At 46.3% G+C, this 21,756-nt stretch overlaps 1 protein-coding gene across 1 annotated transcript in view; it reads left to right on the top strand.

Annotated features, from left to right (window-relative positions):
• Positions 1-1,526: 1,526 nt before the first annotated feature.
• Positions 1,527-21,756, top strand: part of srcin1a (SRC kinase signaling inhibitor 1a) — a gene marked incomplete at its 3' end in the record, with an annotated part of 74,040 nt that continues 53,810 nt past the window's right edge. Inside the window, exons 1-4 of the mRNA XM_080723300.1 lie at positions 1,527-1,551; positions 3,377-3,756; positions 10,930-10,956; positions 20,721-20,916. Coding sequence (XP_080579426.1) covers positions 3,403-3,756; positions 10,930-10,956; positions 20,721-20,916 — 577 coding nt within the window. The 5' untranslated portion in view covers positions 1,527-1,551; positions 3,377-3,402. The remainder of the gene's footprint in view (positions 1,552-3,376; positions 3,757-10,929; positions 10,957-20,720; positions 20,917-21,756) is intronic.

Genomic DNA, 21,756 nt, shown 5'->3' with positions numbered 1-21,756 from the left:
GCAAAACTCTCCATAGGGATACAATAGTAATACAATAGCAATACATTGGCATAATAGCTTGAATCAGCAAACATAAATTACTTTTATTTGAGCTTATGCTGGACTATGATCAAAAGGTGGAGGAAGCAGCAAGCAGCAGCGGATCTGAGGCTTCAGCTTCTTTTAAGAGCTCCCTTACTGAGCGTGAGCTCTGACTGGAGTAAGACAGTGTTATGTAATGACCAGCAGATCTGTGAATGAGGAATAGGAAAGGAGCTGACTAACAGCTGATTACAGCTGGGCAGGCGAGGCTCTGTGTCCTGCATAAACTAATGCTATGCTTAATTTATAAGAATTGTAGGACACTGGAAAAAGTCAAAATAGACACAGGAGTTTAGTTTCTATAGACTGATTATCATCTATGATTTGAGCACATGTCACTTCTCATGCTTTTTGCACTGACCAATGGACACTTGAGCAGCCTAGATAGACAGACAGAGACACACACACACACACACACACACACACACACACACACACACACACACACACACACACACACACACACACACACATACGCACCCGCACAGCGATAGTGATTGTCTCCAGCTTTGCTAGTCGTTGTAATGGTGCCCCTTAGTCAGGCTCTTGCTACCTGATGCACAACGATCTTTGGTCGTAATGAAGTATGAACCACAGATCTGTCCAGTGCTCAATGCTAATGATGTTACCTGAGAGATCAGTCTGTTTAGAGTCACTTCTCTGTGATAACTGTCAGAGAGTGAATTAGAGAGAGACGTATTGGAATGAACACATGGACCTTCTAACTCCTATCACACTTCTTCCACGTCTCGCAGGGAGTTTGTACACAGGAGTGACATCTGTCCTTTGAGAACGGTTCCGCTTGGACGTGTCGCCGCGTTCCTCCACGCCCTTCTTCCTCTGCGTTCATTAACAATCCTTTTGTTGCTTCTACCCTGAGGAGCCCTGCTCTGTTATTCACTTACTCTCAGCCCGTCCTAATGATGCTGATGAACATTTAATGTGCAGATGGTCCACTTCATTCTGCCCTATTAAGCTTGACTTTATGCCGCACTTTTTTAAGCTTTTAGTTTAGTCCCCCCCCCCCCCCCCCCCAACACACATTTGATTTGATCTGAGTCGAGTTGAATAATTGTTCCATTTGCCATCCATTCCAAACAGAAGTAAAATGTGTCCTGAATAATATTCGAATGTGGTGGAGCGTGGCGTATGAACCATATTAGGAATGTAATGAATACATCCATTTAAACATTTCCCACGCCGTAATGTATCGTATATTCACTATAAGCATCCATTACCACATATACCGTATATATGTCTGCCCTTATTAGCGATGCATGTGCAATGCATTGCAAAGGCAGCGTTCCACAGGATGCGTTATCGTTCAGCAATAACGTTATTCTGGTGGCCGCGGTGGGACTGTACCTTGGTGTTTGATGCCGCATACGCGCCTGTTCACATTAAACACACATTTTAACCATGGCCATGTTTCTCTTTTAGCCAACGCCGGGGCCTGCTATCCCAAGCAAGGTAACTCACAGTGGAGGAATGGCTCCTCACCTGTTGTCATACTTCAAGCTCATTCATCTCAATGTCATCCATCACCAGTTTAAACCACAGGTTTTCAAAGGCAGGGCTGCAGGGCTGCCAGAGGACCCATTTGGAAAGGAGAGTAAAGTAAAAACATAAGATTAAAATAATTATGTTTAATAATTATTTAATTTTATATATATATATATATATATATATATATATATATATATATATATATACATATATATATATATATCGTCGTTGTTGGGTGAAAATGTCCAGAACCGTTTGTTTTGCATTTATCATTTTAAAAATGATTTATACTAGTGAAAACAGTCGATCTACAAGCACACAACGGCTCGCACCGCGAGGCGTTGTGTGCTTGTAGATCTGCTGTTTTCACTACTTTTGCCCGACGGTCTTGTATGAAGCAGGGCTTTACTTTGCGAAAGAACTTACACATTTGAAACTTGGAGATACGAGGTTTCCACCCAACAACGACGATATATATATATATATATATATATATTCACAAACGTGTTCAGATGCAACACATTTGTGAGCGGCTATTTGTGCAATTTTTGTTTATTCTTTCAAGCCGTTTTGAGGCCAGAGGCTATGGCTATTTGGAGGTCCTTGACATGTAACCCTGGTTTAAACCACGCCGCCGACTCAATGCGCACCCCCATGCCCCCCTCCCTGTGTAACCCCCTCCCTCACCCACCTGTTCTGTTGGCTTGTGTTGTCTGTGTCCGCTAGAGAGGGAGGGGCTGATAACGCCAACAGGACTTTCGGAGTAATATGCTGATCTAAGGCTGCTCGAAGTCGGCAGCATCTCCAACCTCCTAACCTCGCCTCACCAGGCTTTTTGTGTTCGTTCACAACAGGCCGTTTGGTTTCCGCCTAAAGTGGAAACCACTAGAAGAAGCGGCGTCACTTTGTTTTGGTTCCCCCTGTTCGTTTCCTCAATCAATCCCCATTGAGCGCAGGGGAATCATTTTGGGTTAAAACTGAATCCGGTTTGATCTTTCCGGCAAATTGTAGTCCTTTGAGGACTACAACATGACGTGTTGTGGTTTCCGCTCCCGACCGGATACAACCCCCGAAAAGTGAAGTGATCCCAGACTACCAACCTCCTGACCCGAGAAAGTGGGAATTATGTAAACAGTAATGGAGATCAAACAGAAACAACAGAACGGGACGGGAGGGGAGGAATCAGAGGGACGGCCTGGGCTTTATTATTTCTGTGTGTCTTTTCCACTCGAGATGATGAACAGACATTATAGAAATGGAACATCCCACTGTGAAAATTCACTTTGATTCTCACCCCTTGATCCATTGCAAAAGCGTTTTACTTTTCTCCTTTTTTTTTCTATTTATTCGCCTCTGAACTCTGAGATCAATAATTCTGCAGGGAGCTGATTTCTTTTTCTTTTTTCTGTCCGTTCTGTCTTGGTGGCAAATAGTCTAACATTCCATTCCACTTTCTCTCTCTCTCTTTCTCTCTCTCTCTCTCTCCCTCTCTCTCTCTCCCCCTCTCTCTCGCTCGCTCGTTCTTCCCCGCCTTCTTATTTCCTTTCCACTCTATTTCCTGCACTCTATTCGTTTTCATCCACGCGTGGGTGCCTTGTGTGTCTGTGTGTGTGTGTGTGTGTGTGTCTCTCCAACAATGAACGTATACATACCTGTGCCCGTGTGGTGATCCACTCCTCATCACTCGCACGCACCTCCCCTACCTCCTTTCTTTCCCCTCATCCTCACTCTCTCCTCTTCCTCCCCTCCCCCCCCTTCCTTCGTTCCTCTCCTCTCTTCTCCACTGCAGACCCCGATGCGCGTGGTGGCGGTCACATGATCTCCACAGATGACCTGGAGTACCCGCGGGAGTACCGCACGCTGGGGAACGGCACGCGGCGCTTCTCCAATGTGGGCCTGGTGCACACGTCGGAGCACCGGCACACGGTCATCGCCGCCCAGAGCCTGGAGGCGCTGACCAACCTGCACAAGGCTGACATGGAGCGCAAGAGGGACGCCTTCATGGACCACCTGAAGACCAAGTACCACCAGCAGCAGCAGCAGCAGCAGCAGCAGCAGCAGCAACAGCAGCACCACAGCCCGCACCACAACCCGCCCTCCCCGTCCCCGTCGCACGCCAGCATGCGGGGCGCCTCCGAGCGCGAGCGCCGTGAGGCTGCACGAGAGCAGGTACGGTATAGAGGCGCGTGCGTCGGGGGTTGGCTTGTTTCGGGCTGGGGGCGGGTGGGGGGGGGGCATTCAAACATTAACATTATTATCAACCACTTAAACCCTGGCATCACTATTTTGTTCATTGTGGGCGAAACAGTTCCCCAACTCCCAAAATGTATAAATGTTTCCTTTTTTATAAAAATCTCAAAAATACAGAAAATAGCAGATCTACAAGCTCACAACCCATCATAAGTTCTAAAATCATTCTTATTGCGTCTTATTATGGAGTTCACCAATGTTATAGGACAGACCTGCCTCTGATTGGGTCCCTGGCAGGCATACCTTTACTGAAGTTAGGGTTATGGTTTGATTGATTGATTGATTGATTGATTGATTGATTGATTTGATTGATAGTAATTATTAGAAGTCAACTAAAGGAAACTCAGGTAAGTCTTTCGGGTTATTTCCAAGGAGATCTTTCTCTTTAACTCATGAATGACAGACAGATAGAACACAGTACTATGCAGTAGATATCATCAGAAAAGAAAGTTGTAAACTAAAAACAACAATGCAAAATAAAAGGTATTTACAAAGAAGGGTCAAAGAGGGTAAGGTTAGGCTAGGTTTATTGTTACCAGTTTCGAGTGGCAGCCCAGAGAAGACTGTAAGTTACGGATTAACACTCCTTTAAGGCCTTAGGTAGGGCTTCCACATTTTAGTGGTATAGTAGAAGAACGAATTTGACCCTTTGCTTGAGTCGACTCTGGGTTGAACATGGTTACGGTTAGGTTTAGGCACAGTTTTACTCAGTTTAGGGTTAGGGGTAAAGGGATATTTCACTTTCACAAAAAAAGAAAAGAAAAGAAACCAGAACACCCCAGACAGTTTTTAAGTTGCTAGATTCAGTATTTAGATATCTGATATACTGTATATTTTGAAGTTACAATGGGTTTGTATAGGAAGCGGGAGTGTCTGATAAAAGTAATATCAAATATCTAAATACTGAATCAAGCAACTGTCCCGGGTGCTCCCAGATCGCTGCGTCTTTATTTATTTTTAGGCATAGTTTTACTGAGGTTTTAGGCATAGTTGCAAAAAAAGGAGACCTGTCCATCACAGCGACTACTGGCCAATCACAGCGGGTCTCCCCAGAAAAGCGGTGGTATCCATATAAGCACGCTCTTATTTCAACTGCATGGTTCGGGGTGGAGCCATGGTGTGCTGTGTGGTCAAGCAGCAGCAGATAGATATCTCTGCTCTTCATCGGGGGCAGGCTTGTGTTGGAAAGCAGTACGGTGAGCGTGGTGCGGTGTGTGTTCCGTTGGCTGAGTACGAGGGTGTGTGAGAGATCAATGTCCAGCAGTGGGTTTTGTCTGCCATAGTAGGAGGTCTTCATTGCGCTGTCACACCCCGGTGTCTCTCCATGTCTCCCCAATCGCAGTGCCAGTGTCGTCACTGTCTGCAGACCGTCAGATAGCGAGGGAGAAGCTGTCTGCTCTGAGGCGTGAAGAAAGCACACACACGCGCACACGCGCACGCACGCACACACACACACACACACACACACACACACACACACACACACACACACACACACACACACACACACACACACACACACACACACACACACACACACACACACACACACACACACACACACACACACACACACACACACACACACACACACACACACACAAGCGAGTGCATGCAGACACACATGCGTTCCAGCACCTGGGAATGCTTCAAGACCAAAATGTTTCTCATTCAGTCTTTTCATCGTTCCCTCTCTTTCTCCGTTTCATCCGAGTTTATACCTCATCAGCTCTTTCCACTATTTTCCTACCTTGCATGTTTTTAACCTATCTTTTAACCTCCATATTCCACCACTCTTTTTCACCCATTCTCCCTTCCCGTCTCTCTCTCACTGACTCTCTGCTGCTGCCGCTGTGCACGGAAAGGCATAATTCCGGTGTAATCATACGATAGAAAAGCATTGACGCCGATACACGAGAGGTGAAAGGGGGAGAGAGAGAGAGCGAGCTAGAGCAAGAAAGAGGGTAGAGAGGGAAAAAGGGGGAGGGTGAGTGAGAGACAGGTGGAGTCCATAGTTGCCATAGCAACCTCTCCCGTATATGGCATGCCGGCGATATCACGTTGCAAAGGTCAGGCGGTATAGCGAAGGTAGACAATCATACAACACGGAAGAGACAGCGAGAGAGAGAGAGAGAACGAAGGAAGACAGATACGGAAGGGAGTGAGAATCGAGTACAAATCGTAAAGTGACTGGGCATTTTCATCACACAGGAGAGGGGAGGGAAGTGGGAGGCGCGCGGCAGATTCGCTGTCATCGCTCTGGGCTATAGCGTGGACGGGGGAGGGAGGGGTGGGGGGGCGGAGCAGAGCAGCCAGTCAATTAGCCCAGCACCAGCAGCAGACAAGCCACCCCGACTGCGAAGGAGTTAATCGGCTGGTGTCGTAATGAATTAAATAAAAGAGTTCCCGCCGCATGTGCTACCGTAGAGGGAGGGAGGGAGGTAGAGTGGGAGCGAGAGGGAGAGAGAGACTGACAAAACACTACGAGGATTCACTGCACCTGACTGACAGCCGGGGATGACTGGAGTAGTGGACAGGAACAGGTGCACTGCAGGTGAGCCGAGGCTGGGGGCTATTGTGTGTGTGTGTGCGTGTGTGTGTGTCTGTGTGTACACACAAAGACTGCGCCGACAGGCATTGGATTCCACGCGTTGCGTGTTTGTTGTGGCTGTGGTTGTTGTGGTGACGTATTGCTGAGCAGGTGGAAGCCGGCCGTACGACCAGGCTCAGGGAATATAGCGCTACAGGACAGCGGGTGTCATGTTCGCCTACGTGTGCATTGTGTGTTGTTTGCTTTGGGGGGGTTGGGTGGGTGTACAATGTGAAGGGAATAGAGAATTAGCCGTAAACGTTAGAGGTATTAGACCGGACTGGAGATGGATCAGGGATAGCATACGCTCACAGTGGCAGGCAGAGGAGGGGGCGGGGGTGCGGAGAGGATGACAAAATGAGAGGCAGGCAGGGGGCGGAGGAGAGGAAGGAGAGTAAAAGCTGCTTTGCATGCAGGTCAGGTAATGCAGCGCTCCAGCCTGTGAGGCTCTGTCCTTCTGTCAGAGCCCTGCGGCCACCTCGTGCACCAGGGTGTAGGTGTAGGGTGGTTCTATGTGAGTGTGTGCGTTGTACGTGCGTGAGTGCGTGCATATAGGCAGATGTATTCATCATTGATTGCCTTTTGAATGCAATGCAGGCGGCATTGCATTCACAAGGCATGCAGTCAGGGATGCGTTTAAGCCCCCCCAACTCCAATCCTGAAGCCTGAAACACATGGCTACACATGTAGCTACATAATGGAATTCAACAGGAGGCTTTGTTCCAACATGACAAGATGCTGGTTCGGATATAAGCAGTAGAGATTCCGTGTAACATTTAGCATGCTATGATGACGAGCAGAATCCATCTACATGTAGGTGTTCTGATGACACTGCATCTAGGATTATTGTAAGGTTTCAGTGGATAGTCCTGAGATGGATCCAAGAACGAGGCAAATTCCTTGGCTAGGAGTATATTTGTATTTATTTATTTTTTAATAATTTTACATGGTTTATATTGATTTAAGATTAGGAGGTTATAATTATGCATGCAAACCGTTAAACGTGTGTACTGTATCATTATCACTCCACTGTTAGTGTTAATGTTCTCCGGAAACACTTTGAAGTCACACCCAGGGCTTTGTTTGCAACTCAAAGTCCAATTAGTGTAATTGCAACTCCTAGTGGAGTTGAAACAACTCAAATTGTTGGAGGAAACAGTGTTTATCAGATTTTATCTTTTGAATAAGTAATATTCAAGCAACAGGAAAACACGCATGCATCCGCACACACACACAGTCACACGCGCGTGTGCACGCACACACACATGCACATGTACAGTACACACATGCACACACTGGCCACAAATCACTTCTGCATCATTAAAACCAGACCACAGAATAATTGTGCTTTGTGGAAAACAAGATTATTACCATTGTCTGAACAAGTGAACTGCAATTATTTATGATGGCAATGGAAGCCCTGAACCACTGTCAGTTCTAGGTTATCAAGGGCTGCCGTAGGGCCCCAGCTAGACTAGATGAATGACTGACACATGATCAGGTAGACCAGGCCTATCCCAGCCCTTCCCACAGAGAGCTCATGTACAGTCTTAACCCTGTAAGTGACCTGCTTTACACATGGCGTCACAAAGCCTGGTCTGACTGACAAAGAGCTTTTCGGTCACTTGCTTCAGGAGAGTGAGTTGGTTCAGTTAAGTATAAGTATACAGCACACATACGAATCAGATAGATAGAATAGAGTGACCAGGGGTGTCGCACCAAATTCTGGGCCCTAGGTACAAGGGTTCACTCACATTGTGTGCTATAACTAGTGAAAAATATCAGATCTACAAGCTCACTGCGCAGCACCGAGTGCCGAGCTTGTAGATCTGCTATTTTAGAAAAATCGTGAAAATTTGTGCAAGTCTTTGAATATTTCAAATCCTTCTAAGGTTTTGTTGTGGTCACGTGACACATAGACTCAGGTATCATGTCGTATCATCAGGGACAGCCAGGGACACGCCAATCACGTCGCCTCACAGTGGCTGCAATGTGTTGCATAATGTATCTGCGTGCATGCGCGCGTGTGCGTGTGTGTGTTTTGGTGCATTAATGAGGCAGTATTCTACAGTTGTGGCATAGTGGCATATTAATAGATCCCGGAATTCTAAATGAGGGTACAGAAAGGGCAAAGCTTGAGATTCCAGCCATAAAGTTAATTTAGGAACAATTTGGTTGTGGGGGAAATTATTAGCGTGTAGTTGATCCTAGATATGATTTTTTTTTTGTGAATGAAACCAAACTCTGGATGTGTGAACTGTGAACTGCAACTTTAACAACATATGAGCCTCCATGCTTCAATGGAAATAGAAATTACTTCTGTAGGACGAAATATGTAGTATAGGTCTACTTCCTATTGAGCCATAAAATATATATTGTGTTTGATCAGTGCTATATTGCAGTAGAAGTGCAGGGGTGTGACTACAGACTACTGTGTTCCTGGTAAGAAATCATCCCCTCCTGATTAGTTTAATGATATGAAGGATCTGTCTGTATTCCCTCATAATAAATCAGAAGACGTTATGGAGAGAAGGAGACATGGAGAAAATCAATGGGGAGAAAAGGGTGGCATCAGCGCCAAAATGAGGGAGAATTAAATACAAGATTAAATTACACTGAAGTAATAATCTGTTTGCTCTCCATGTTTATGGAAATAAATCTAGGCTTATGTTGAGGTGATATTAAAAAGGATAGCAGATAATGAAAAACTCACGACGATCATAAATCAAAACTTGCCTGTCAGTTATTTTTTTATTTTTTCCCCCTCTTGTTGCAGTGGGTAATATGGCCACTGTAGACAGGATGGTGAAGGGACAGAAAATTGTCCAAAAGATAAGAACGAGATCTAGAATAAGAGTTTGGACTGGCATTAAAATTCATGAACTGCCCTCATCTTTTTAATTTCCATGTCATTTTGAGGTGTTTCTGGGCAGTCGGTGGCTTGGCCTGGTTTTTAACAATGGGGGTAATCATGCTTTAATGGCAGGCATATAATTCCTGAGGCCTCAGCCTCCATGTGAACACCTTTTCATATGTAGCAGTGCAAAAAAGATGGGACAAATTGATGAAAAAGGCCTGAGATACAACATGGTTTTGAGAAAACGAGGAGTTAAGGTGCTGAATATGAGATGGAAGATAGAGGCAGGTGAATCAGGGCGTGTGTGTGTGTGTGTGTGTGTGCGTGTGCGTGTGCGTGTGCGTGTGTGCGTGTGTGTGTGTGCGTGCGTGTAAGTGTGCGTGCGTGTGCAAGTGTGTGTGTGTGTGTGCAGGGTGGGGGGAGCATCTGCTGCATAGAAGTCTGGGAGATAGGCCAAAATCCAAATAACACTGTGGGCCTTGCCGTTTAATTCAATTTCACTCTTTTCCATTCCTCTTGCCATAGGTCACACGCACCTGACAGTTCAATGGCGTTTCAGACACACTGTAACCTTACACTGTCACAACAAATGCCAGTCCCCATGTCCTTCCGTCAGCCAATAAACAACGCCAATGATTGCAGCTCTATTGAACCACTTCAGAATCACCAATGGGCACCATTCCCCACATGATCCCTTGCACCCCTATTCTGGGTCATTTCACAATTTCATAACATTCTCACACCGCTTCACGTTGTGATACGTTGTGAGCTTTTACTGTAGATCCGATTTTGGCAAGGATATTTGATGTAGAGCAGGGGTCTTCAACGGGGGGTCCGGGACCCCTAGGGGGTCCTCAGAGTTACTACAGGGGGGGGCCACCAAATCATTGTGTGATAGGATAATTATTTTAAATGAACAACTTGGACCCTCACATCCCTATACTCTGAGGAGAACTTTAGCCAAAAATAGCAGATCTAGCTTGTAGATCGGCTATTTTTGGAAAATAAGTTTGGTGTGTAGAGGTAAAAAAGAGCAGACCAAGTACAGAGTGAAAGGTCAAGTTTACTAAGTATCGTCGAGTTACGATTTTAAGTAGTTAAGTGTCAAACAAGTCTATGAATCTATCTATGAAATCGATGAGAATCTCCATCACACATTTATACAATATGTAGAGGGGGTCCCTGCTTCATCTCTCTCTCAGCTAAGGGGTCCTTGACCTGAAAACGTTGAAGAGCCTTGATGTAGAGTGAAACTAGGAGGGGGCCAACTATAGATCGCCTGGGGGACCCTGGTCAACAAAGTATATTGGGTTAAAGTGGTAAATTACTCGTCATAGACTCTATGCACATCAATACTATTCAGGTATTGTTTCTTACAGTATAATGCAGAGGCTGTTCTCAGCGTTGTGCTGGGAGGACTGTGGGAATGGGAAAATTGAATGGTGCGTCATACATGGAAAAGCATTTGATTTTGTGTCTGGGGCCTGCAGGGGCTTATTTCAAAGTTGCTACTCCCATCCGCCCCCCCTGCCTAACCCAGGCCATGGCTGATGTTTTACAATGGCAAGGTAAATGTCTAACAACCCGTCTCTCTATTTGTCCTTCTTCCACTTTCTCTCTTTCTTCCTTCCAATGAATGCTGCAGCAACAGCCCAACTACTGGAGCTTTAAGGTCAGTGCTATAAGTCCAATTGTCTCTGTGTTATTATCATCCTCATATTCATAGTGTGTGTGTGTGCGTCGTGCGCGCGCGTGCGTGCGTGCGTGCGTGCGTGCGTGCGTGCGTGCGTGTGTGCGTGCGTGTGTGCGTGTGTGCGCGCGTGTGTGTGTGTGTGTGCGTGCGTGCGTGCATGCGTCTATGTGTCTGTGTGTGCCTGTGTTTCTGTGTGTGTTAGAGAGCTCAGTGATGCGTGTCTCTTTCTATCACCCCAGACCGTTGAAGCACTATTAGCCTACACAGTAATTCCCAGGGTTCCACTGTGATGTGCTTCTACTGCACCATTGGCACTCAGCACAGTTGGTGTCTCTAGTCTACACTCTTAAATGGGAGAGGAGTGGGGGGGGAGGCATCTTAAACCTCTGAAGCTCCTTTTAATCTGTAGGAAATTATTCTCTAGTGTTATGATACCTTAGTCAGCTAGCACTAGTGTGACCTTGCCTAAGCATTATCCAGGCTAATAATGTACGGTACAGTGGACGTTGAGAACTTTCAGACGTGCTGAATTAACGCTTTGACGTTACCATGGCAACTTGAATCGACGCTGAGCTGCAGGGAAAGTTATCCATATGTAATTTGCATGAAGAAAGGCTTAAAGATTGTGTGGTGTGCATTGACATGATGGGTATAGTGTACAAACACCATGTAACATTTTTAGTACATTAGTCAACTGGCATGTTTCCAGATCTTTATAGCCGTGAGTAAATAGCTCCCTTTTTTTGTTTCCTACATTTAAAAATAAAAATGGAAGATTTTAATAAGCTTAAAAAAAATCATTAAAATAATAATTTCTATTAACAAATAAAGTTTTATAAGAAGGCCTAGTGAAGATGGCAGATCTACAAGCTTAAAACTCAGTGCAAAGAGACGTGTTGTGAGCTTGTACATCTGCTATTTTCACTAGTTTGGGTCCTGGGCAAACGTCCTTTTGGGAACCACTGTCATAGAGCTGCTTCAGAGACAGTTAGGTTGTTACAATACGTCATAGAGCTGCTTGAGAGACAATTATGTTGTTACGGTACGTCATAGAGGCTATTGAGGGCCGGGAGGCTTTGGCGTGTGTGATGGAAGTGGCCGGGGGCCAGGATACCAAACCCTTACTGTGGCAATGACAAGTGGAGCTTCAGATGTCAAACCAACAACACACATAATTCATACGTGTTCATGGTTAAATGAAGAATTCATAGTTCTAGTGCTTTAGGGGAATACTGTTCTGTATCTGGGTGCATTTCTCTTTCTAGCACAGCATGTTGCCGTCTATCAATCAATTTACCATATATTATATACTCTGTGGTTATAGCAAAGATTATTGTGGCAGCAGTGAAGGTGGATGTTTGTGTTGGTGCGATAGCACAATGCAGAAACAAAAACACCATCAATCAACTGGTCTCGTTGAGTGGCAACAGGTTTATGGTACCGGGGAGGCGGTTTGCTTTCTGTGCACCTTCCTCTGTGATGATTCTTGTTGAAAATTCTTCAAATCAAAGTGGCGCTTCATGATGCCTTTTACCCATCTTCTTAATGTGATCCAGGAAGTGCCAGCATCACTGTTGGTAGATGACGCAAGATGGGACGTAGTCAAGTCAAGTCAATTTGATTTACTGTATAAGGCATAATTATTTAAGAACAACCAGAGAGCTATTACAGCAGCATGTAAGTAAGAATTGCATAAAATGCAACAGGCAGACAATTACACAAAGAACTGAGGGTTAAAAAATATGTATGCAAAACAATTTATAAAAGATTGAAAGTCAGAAAAAGTGTCTAAAGAAGGGATAGTCCTAACATGGAAGAGTAGGATACTCCACAGCAACAGCAAAGACTTCAAGTGGCTCACGGGACAGTAAAAAGCATCTGGTCAGAGGATCTAAGTGGCCGAGTGATGGAATGGGGGCACAGGAGGTCCGTCCATTCAGGGCTAATGGAACCCAGGGCGGGCATCTACAAGGAAAATCTGAACCAATCTGAACTGAAAGGTTTCGATCTTGGGGGTACAATGTGAACCGATTTAAGGCTGTTCCCTTAATGACAACTCCATGTTTGAGTTCTGAAACACGAATGTTCTGGTCAGCTACCGGTATGTCTGAGGAAGGTCTATGACCGAAAGCTTGCTATCTATACAAATAAAAAAAGGGGGAAAAAAAGAATCTGATTTTGCACAGTTTCGAGTGTGCTGAGGCTCCCTTTAATTGTTCATCGTGTTCAGCTTTGTCGGAACGGAAAAAACAGTGGGGTTACGCATGCCATGGACCTTTTGGTGACAGACGGAACAACAGCATTTCGTTAATAAAATGGAACATCACCTGTACCAAGACAGCTGTTCATAATTGACAGAAGGCTGGGGCGAAAACTGTCAAATGCCTCTTTAAGGAGGTGTGAAAGAAACACAGCAGGTTGTAGGTTTCATATGGGAAACTATATCCAGTAAACAAGGGACACAGGCTCAAATTAATTAGACACAGGAGGGACATACTCATTGTCCTTTGTTGATTGCGACCGTAGGTCGCATTTACTATCAAACCCTGCACAAAGTGTAAGTAACTCCGTCCGTCCGTCCCTCCGTCTGTCTGTCACACCTCACACGTCACACTCTTGCCCTGCTCATATCTCCGCAACCGTTGCCCCGATCCATGCCAAATTTGGAACACGCGTTCCTTGCCTGCCAAACTACAACCTCCAAGGACCCCCGGAGCTCCAGGGACCCCCAGGTCCCTGGGGGACCCCCAGATGTAAAAAATGACCAAATGTGCTAAACTGACCAAATGACCACCCCACCGGGGCTGCTCACGGGGAATTCCCGGGGACCACCGACTCCTGGTGCTCCAGAACGGATGCAAAAGTGGTGGCGCCCCCAGTGGAGGACCCCCTACACTGCAGCTCACATAAAATGCCATAACTCCGGCTAGGAGCGACCGGGACAGCCGGGGCCGGTACCTATTCGTCCGCCTTGCCGGCACGGAGACCCCACCCCTCATTTCTCACATGGCCCTCTTCTAGCGCCACCATGAGGCCGATTCTTGCAAAACACATTTTTGGACACTGCTCCTGCAATTTTTGCCCTAAAATCACGCAAATCGGTACACAGTATGTCTACACTCATCCCATCAACATGAATCTCTCCCATATAGCGCCACCTCCAGGCCGAATTTTAAAAACACATTTTTGGACACTGCTCCTACAGATTTTGCCCTAAAATCACGAAAATCACTACACAGTATGTCTACACTCATGTCATCAACATGGATCAGGAAGATTTTGGCAAAACACATTTTTGCCCTATTTGTGGAGATAAGTGACCTACGGTCGCTTATCTCCCGATTAGGGAGCCTTACTGGTATTAGACAAGTGATCTAATGTGACTTATGTGACTTATGACAAGTGATGCTATTATTATTGAAGTTATTTGCTCTCACTGTTCTCTCAGCATCTTGGTATTTAGTCAAACACTCTCTCAGGATATTGTAAACTTTAATACCTTTAGCTTATCCTTCTTCCATTCATGCTCTGCCTAGTTTGTACAGTCCTGCCTTTTACAGCACAGGAAGCATCTTTAGGGGGTTCCACACGGTACGCGGTAACCGCCTGCTAGTAATCCATTTTCAATGAGAGGCAGGCGGCTTTTTCGGCTGTGCAGCGAAGTTTTGGGGCGGCTATGAGATTGGACGCGGTCCCGTGAAATCCACCGCGAGTGTGCTCGTTTGTGCATGCGTGCGTGGGCGGTGAGAGATGGATTGTGTTCATCTTTGTGAAATACCGCGCAGCGTTTACTCACTGAGCGAGTGTGTTTGTGTCTCACCGCGGTGCGGCCACCGCTGATCCTAGCGGCAGCCCCGACGGAGGGCACTTTTGTCCGGAGATGAGATGTGGGTTTAGGACCCCTGGAGTTAATGGGGGCAACAGGGTCAAGGATGCTGAGTCTTGCTGACCAACTCCTCAACACTCAGGTGGCGGTGGGTGGATGCATCATGTCATTAGTACTGGAGTATTGGATAGAAATGATTGTCAGTCAAACAGTTAATATAGCGAGGGGGATGACCGGACAGATGAGGTTTGAGCATTATAGGCTGGTATTCGATAGGTACTTGATGATGTAAAATGAATACATTCACTGATATTGACGGGCACAACTACGTCCAGTTAAATCAAAGAGTGAGGATGGCTGAGAAAACAAAATGATTGACAGTTGCAGCCCGAAAACCTGTGAGGATTTCGACTGCTGTTTTCCATCTTCCTCCTTTTCATGGGCGAAAAGGATTACGACATCACCCCCTAGGAACACAACCCCCCTCCCCTCACTCTCTCTCTCCCTCTCTCCAATGGCATCAGTGAAAAACCCACAGCAATTTTGAGTATTTTTTTTCCATTCATTGACGACTTCTTCCAGAGACATAAGGGGAGATCTCAGGAGGGGCTGCATTGGGTCAGACAGGCATTGATGTGGAAACGTACAAGGATGCAGAGCAAGAACGATAAAAGCAAAAAGAAAGTTGAAAGACAAAAGGGATGTGAGAAAAACGCATCGCCCCACCCTCCCCCAACCAACCCCCTACGGTTTTCTGACAGGACATGCTTGTACGTCTGCGGTGTTGACAGACAGGCTCAGAACAGTTTCTTTATTAAAAAGGGGACATAGTGAGAGGTGTGAGGGATATGACAGAGGGTAGATCGAGTAAAGAATGGGGGGGGGGGGAGGGCAGAGGTAAAGGAAGGCAGGTGACCGAGCTGAGATGAAAAGAAAATGAGTGTAGGAGGTGTGAGAGCTGTTACAGTGTTCCTGGAGATTTGAGAAATATACCCAGGGGAGAAACATTAATTCTCCTTTCACATGAATCTGTCTGCTCCCTCAGTGGGGCCCAGACAACTAGCGGATCACGTATCAGCATCTTAATTAGAAGACTGGCAGTCGTGGTGCCGGTGGTGGTGGGTGGGTGGGGACGGGATAACAGGTAACCCACTGCTACGGGTCTTTGTTCTTTGATTATAGTCTCTCTGGTTCTTCTTACCCGAGACATTATGATGTGCAGCCCTATTATTGGAGTGCTGGATCACATTTAGCAACAACTACTGTATTACCCTGACCTTATTTAATACTGCCATCTTTTGTGTGTGTGTGTGGGGAGAGAGAGCACACATGTATGTGAGAGCAGAAACAAGAAAAAGACAAGGATAGGGAGGAGGCTGCATGGGATTTAATAGGCCTACACCTAATAGCCTCAGGTATGTTTTAGGCAGCTACCGGTATGTCCTCCTTTTCCCATTTAGTCATGTTCCGTGCAAGATGGTTTTGTTCTCGTCTGGATCCTCTCCTCCTCTGCTATGCTCTAATAACACAACAGTAGTGTAGAGTTCGCACTGTGCAATCCAGTGGTGTTTGAACACGTGCTGTGGAATGGCACCTGGAAGGTGAATGGTGCAATAAACCAGTTTCATTCTCAACAGACGTGCGTGTGTGTGTGTGTGTGTGTGTGTGTGTGTGTGTGTGTGTGTGTGTGTGTGTGTGTGTGTGTGTGTGTGTGTGTGTGTGTGTGTGTGTGTGCGTGCGTGCGTGCGTGCGTGCGTGCGTGCGTGCGTGCGTGCGTGCGTGCGTGCGTGCGTGCGTGCGTGCGTGCGTGCGTGCGTGCGTGCGTGCGTGCGTGCGTGCGTGCGTGCGTGCGTGCGTGCGTGCGTGCGTGCGTGCGTGCGTGCGTGCGTGCGTGCGTGCGTGCGTGCGTGCGTGCGTGCGTGCGTGCGTGTGCGTGTGTGTGAGTGTGGGTGTGAATGTATTGTCATCATGTTTAGCTCTAATGCCCCAGTCCTAGATAGTCCCAAGCATGCAGCACTACCTTTTTTGCTAAATATCAATTCAACACACTGAGGATGGAAGTCATGATAGAGCTTTTCATTTAGATGTATGTACAAATAGATGAACCATATGAGTTGATAAAGAACAACAAATGTACAGTATGCACAGAAGATGTCTGCAGGCAGAGGGCAATTTACAATGCACACCTTATACTGTACTGTATGTCAGTGGAAACTACACAGCGCACCAGCAATATTGTACACTTGAGAGCAGCTTGACAGCTGGACATTCTGCACCTTCCTCAGTATCTGTAGCATATCGATGGCGCTTATTGAAGGACAGGACAGTTCATTTCCCTCCCAAATAGATTTTCCTTGGATTCAAATGGGTGTCTTTTCAACAGAACTATGCTTCTTGAATGCTGATGCTACTGCTTACCCTTGCAGGAGGCTCAACAGGCATTGTGAGAGAAGTAGTGCTCGGTTTTCGGGTGCATTATGCAGTTCCCTCGCCTCAAACATATCACACTATACTCTATTTTAGCGGTGGCATGAAACAGGTATTTCTGAACACAGCAGCAAAATAGCTTTCAACTTCGCAAAGCTCTAGTTCAAAGGACAGCTACAGGAACTGCCGACGCACTTTGTAGACATGACAGTGTTTTGAGACAGTCTTATTCATCTAGGACTATTGCAGAAAAAAACTGTTGCTTCTACGAGCTGAGAGTCTAACCGTGGGCTTTGCTTTTTTTGTGTGAGTATTCCCAGTGTAATTTCACGCTAATCTCTTGGCTGTCTCATTGAAGCTAGCGAGGATATTATACTCTGCAGGGGTGTTGCAGTTTGGCGCTCTGTGCTTGTCTCTGGAACTACTGGCTGCGTTGTATGGTGTGGTCATTGCGTAGATAAATGACCCCATTAGAGAGCACAGGGGGGGGTGGGCCATCCGTCAGTATCACCATCGCAGTGCCTGTTCAGACGTTGTCTGTCCTGTGCAGGCGTGTCGCACCAAATTCTGGGCCCTGGGTACTCTAACCATTGAAAAATAGCAGATATACAAGCTCACACTGCGAGCTAGTTGTAGATCTGCTATTTTTTCTCTTCTTGTCTTTGAATATTTCAAATCCTTCGAAGGTTTTTTGAAAAAGCTATGTTTCTATGTCAGTGGTGCTCAGACATTTTCATGTGAAGGACCCCCAAAATGATATGTATTTGGCCACGGACCCCCATCTCAAAATATTTAGTTCCAGGGACCCCCCAGAAGCTAAATTTTAGTTCAAATGTTCGCTTAAAAATACATTATATTCAAAGATTTGCACACATTTTCACACCGTTTCAAAAAATAGCAGATCTACTCGGTGCCACGCTGTGAGCTTGTAGATCTGCTATTTTTCACCTTGGGCCCTATAGTAACTCAGTCCCACTCCCCTCCCCCCTTGTGACACCCCTGGTCCTGGACACCACCTCTGTTTCTCAACCAGTGGTCCATGGCATAATGACAGGTGGTCAATAGGAAAATGGAAACTGTTTTAAAAAGATATACTGTATTCTACCTTTGTTAAATGTAACAAAGATATCTGTACCTAAAATTTCGGAAGTCCATCAAATGGAATAATGACTGATATGGCTTAACTGAAAATAGTAGATCTACAAGCTATATTAAATAGAAATAACTGTGTTATGTCTTCTAACTATATTTATTCATGTGGGGAGGTGGGGTGCTGCCTTGATGGCTGTTTAAAATGCTGGTGGTGGAGAGCTCTAAAAAGGTTGAGAACCACTGATGTGGGGGGGGGGGGGGGGGGGGGTGTCTGTGAGAGAGAGAGAGAGAGAGAGAGAGAGCATGCACACAGACACCACTGAATTATGTATGTCAAGACAAAAAAAAATCCCGATTAGATAGTTGATGTCTTTGAATGTTATTGAATTTCCGTGTGTCTTCGTCCTTTTCATTTAACGCGTTAGTGAATGCTCGCCCTCACCCTTGCCCTCTCTGCAGCTTCTGTCACAGCAGGCATTGTGACAGTAACTAGATTAATTGGAATTGGTACAGTAGTGCCATACTGAAATCTGATTAAGTCAGACCAAGATGGGGAAATGAAAACTGAATAAAATAAAGGCATTATCTCTGTCGGGTGGAAACCTCATATTTTCGGGATTCAAATTCTAAAATAGCAAAAGTAGCAGATCGACAAGCAAAAAAATGTGTCACTTTGCGCCGCGTTTAGAGCTTGCAGATCTGTTTTACTTTTTTGAGTGACACTGTAGTTAGTATGATCAGGTAGGGCATTAATTTACGGCGGAAAATACACAAAAAGTTCGAATATGGAAACAGGAGGTTTCTGCCCGACAGCAACTAAATAATACAAATAAATCAGCTGTGTTCCACTGGGTTTGTGGTACTGAACATATATTCGCTGTGCGGTGGCATCGGATGTGTCTGGAGCCACCTTCCAAACAGTCAACAGTTGGCATTCTGGGAGCTCATTACGGAAGTCTCAGAGCGAGAAGGGAGATGCTATTGTACTGTGCGCCGGTGGTGGGGGATAAGGGAGCTGATAACAAGGGCGTCACAAGGGGGGGGGGAGTGGGACTGAGTTACTAGGGCCCAAGGTGGAGGGGCCTTCATTATTTTATACTTTAGCTATTGCAAAATATAGATATACAAGCTCACAGCGCCGCACCGAGTGCCGCGCTGCGAGCTTGTAGATCTGCTATTTTTGAAAAGTCGTGAAAATGTGTGCAAATCTTGTATATAATATGTATTTTTTTAAGCGAACATTTGTACCTCAAATATTGCTTCTGGGGGGCTCCCCGGAACTACATATTTTGAGATGGGGGTCTGTGGCCAAATACATATTATTTTGGGGGTCCTTCACATGAAAAAGTTCGAGCACCACTGACATAGGTTTTTCAAAAAACCTTAGAAGGATTCGAAGATATTCAAAGACTTGCACAAATGTTCACGATTTTTCAAAAATAGTAGATCTACAAGCTCGCGGCGCGGCACTCGGTGCCGCGCTGTAAGCTTGTATATCTGCTATTTTTCAACAGTTAAAGCACAAAATAATTGAAGTTGAATCCTCGTACCCCGGGCCCAGAACTTGGTGCGACACACCTGGCCGATAACTTAAGAGTTCCTTGGTGTTGTACACGTCTCCGAGGACCTCGCATGGGCCACACACGCACACCGCACACGTGGTGGGGAAAAAAGGCTTCAGCAACCGTCTGTACTGCCTCGGGCTGACTGAAGAAATTCAGCATGAGCCCCCGCATCCTCGGGACGTTCTACAACAGCACCACAGAGTCAACCCCAAACCCCGACATGCGCTTATGGCAAGCTGACATACATTGTTTTGTGTGTCCTCGAGGTGTTTCCTCTAAGTGCCATGTCCTGAGGTTTTGCGCCAACCAACCACACATGCAGCCTTAGCTTGGGTGATTGTTTTTGTGCAGGAAGACTTGATGTCAGACACCACAACGTTAGTAATTGTCAGTGAATTACTGGTAGTTAAACCATAGCAATGTTGTAATTAATCTTGCTATGTTTGTGTGTTTGGTGTGTGTGTGTGTGTGTGTGCGTGCGTGCATGCGTGCGTGCATACGTGAGTGTGTGTGTGTGTGTGTGTGTGTGTGTGTGTGCGTGTGTGTGTGTGCGTGTGCGTGTGCGTGTGCGTGTGCGTGTGCGTGTGCGTGTGCGTGTGCGCGTGTGTGTGTGTGTGTGTGTCTGTGTGTGCGTGCTTGCGTGCGTGCGTGCGTGTGTGTGTGTTCCTATGTCCACTGTATCCTCCATCACCCCGGTTCAATCCAACCAACTCTGACTCTCTCTCTCTCTCTGTATCTCCCTCTCCCTCCCTCTCTCTCTCTCTCTCTCTCTCGCTTTCTCTTCTCAATAATAACACTTTGAATTGGTGTGTGTGTGCCTGCCTCCTCTACAGAGCCGCAGCCCGCGGCACTCTCAGTCCACTCAGTCGGGGCTCGCTGACCAGGCCGCCAAGCTCTCCTTCGCCTCGGCCGAATCCCTGGAGACCATGTCGGAGGCCGACATGCCGCTAGGATTCAACCGCATGAACCGCTTCCGCCAGAGCCTCCCGCTGTCCCGCTCCGCCAGTCAGAGCAAGCTACGGTCGCCAGGTAAGGGTCATGGAATGCATGCATGCGAGGACCACATTGACCCAGCCGCCATTTTGTTCCATACCTTTACTTTGCACCCCCCGAGTGTGAAGTAACCACAAAATGGCCGTCATGTGAATATGTCGGGTGGAAACCTTGTATGTCCAAAACCTGTACTGTATACAAAAAAAAAATCGTTTTCTATACAGTAGCCTACAGCTGCTATGACGCAATCGCCGTAGCAGTCAAAATCAAAAGCAAACAGCCGGCGGCGACGGGTTCCCACCCCTTTTACTGGACTCTTTGGTTCCCATGGTGACATCTCTGCAGCAGACTATGTAGACGCTACGTGGTAAGGTAGTTTCTGCTGTAGTAAGGGCTGCGACGGCAAGCAGGTTACTGATCCATTTCTGGCTACCGTAGCGGGACTGCTGTCGCCGTCCTTGCTTAAAGTCCCTATTGTGTGCTTGTAGATCTTCTATGTTCACTAGTTTTGTGTGACAGTCTTGTATGATGAAGCAGGGCTTTACTTTAAGAAAAAACATACACATTTTATATACTAGGACCTTGCCTGGGGTGTGCACAGTATATGAGGGATTGAATGTAGGAGTCTCAGGAGTAATGTTGGAGAACCAGACGTGTCAGTGATGTCAGGAATTTGGGCACTGTTTCACCCGTTTATGCCCATGGTGTTCCGTGTCCTATGCCCATATATGGTGTTCCGTGTCCAGGCCAGTATGTGACTTAAGTACTATGACGTAAGAGTACAGTAGACAGACGGCGGACAGACAGACATTCCGTAAATTAATAGTTATTATATTAGTCCTGTGCCCGGTGGTGTGCACAGGAGTGCTGTATGAG

The sequence above is a fragment of the Nannobrachium achirus genome (genome assembly GCF_963921795.1).
Source record: "Nannobrachium achirus genome assembly, chromosome: 4".
Taxonomy (NCBI): domain Eukaryota; kingdom Metazoa; phylum Chordata; class Actinopteri; order Myctophiformes; family Myctophidae; genus Nannobrachium; species Nannobrachium achirus.
Note: the sequence above shows the minus strand (reverse complement) of the source record. Positions and strands in the feature narration are given on the sequence as shown.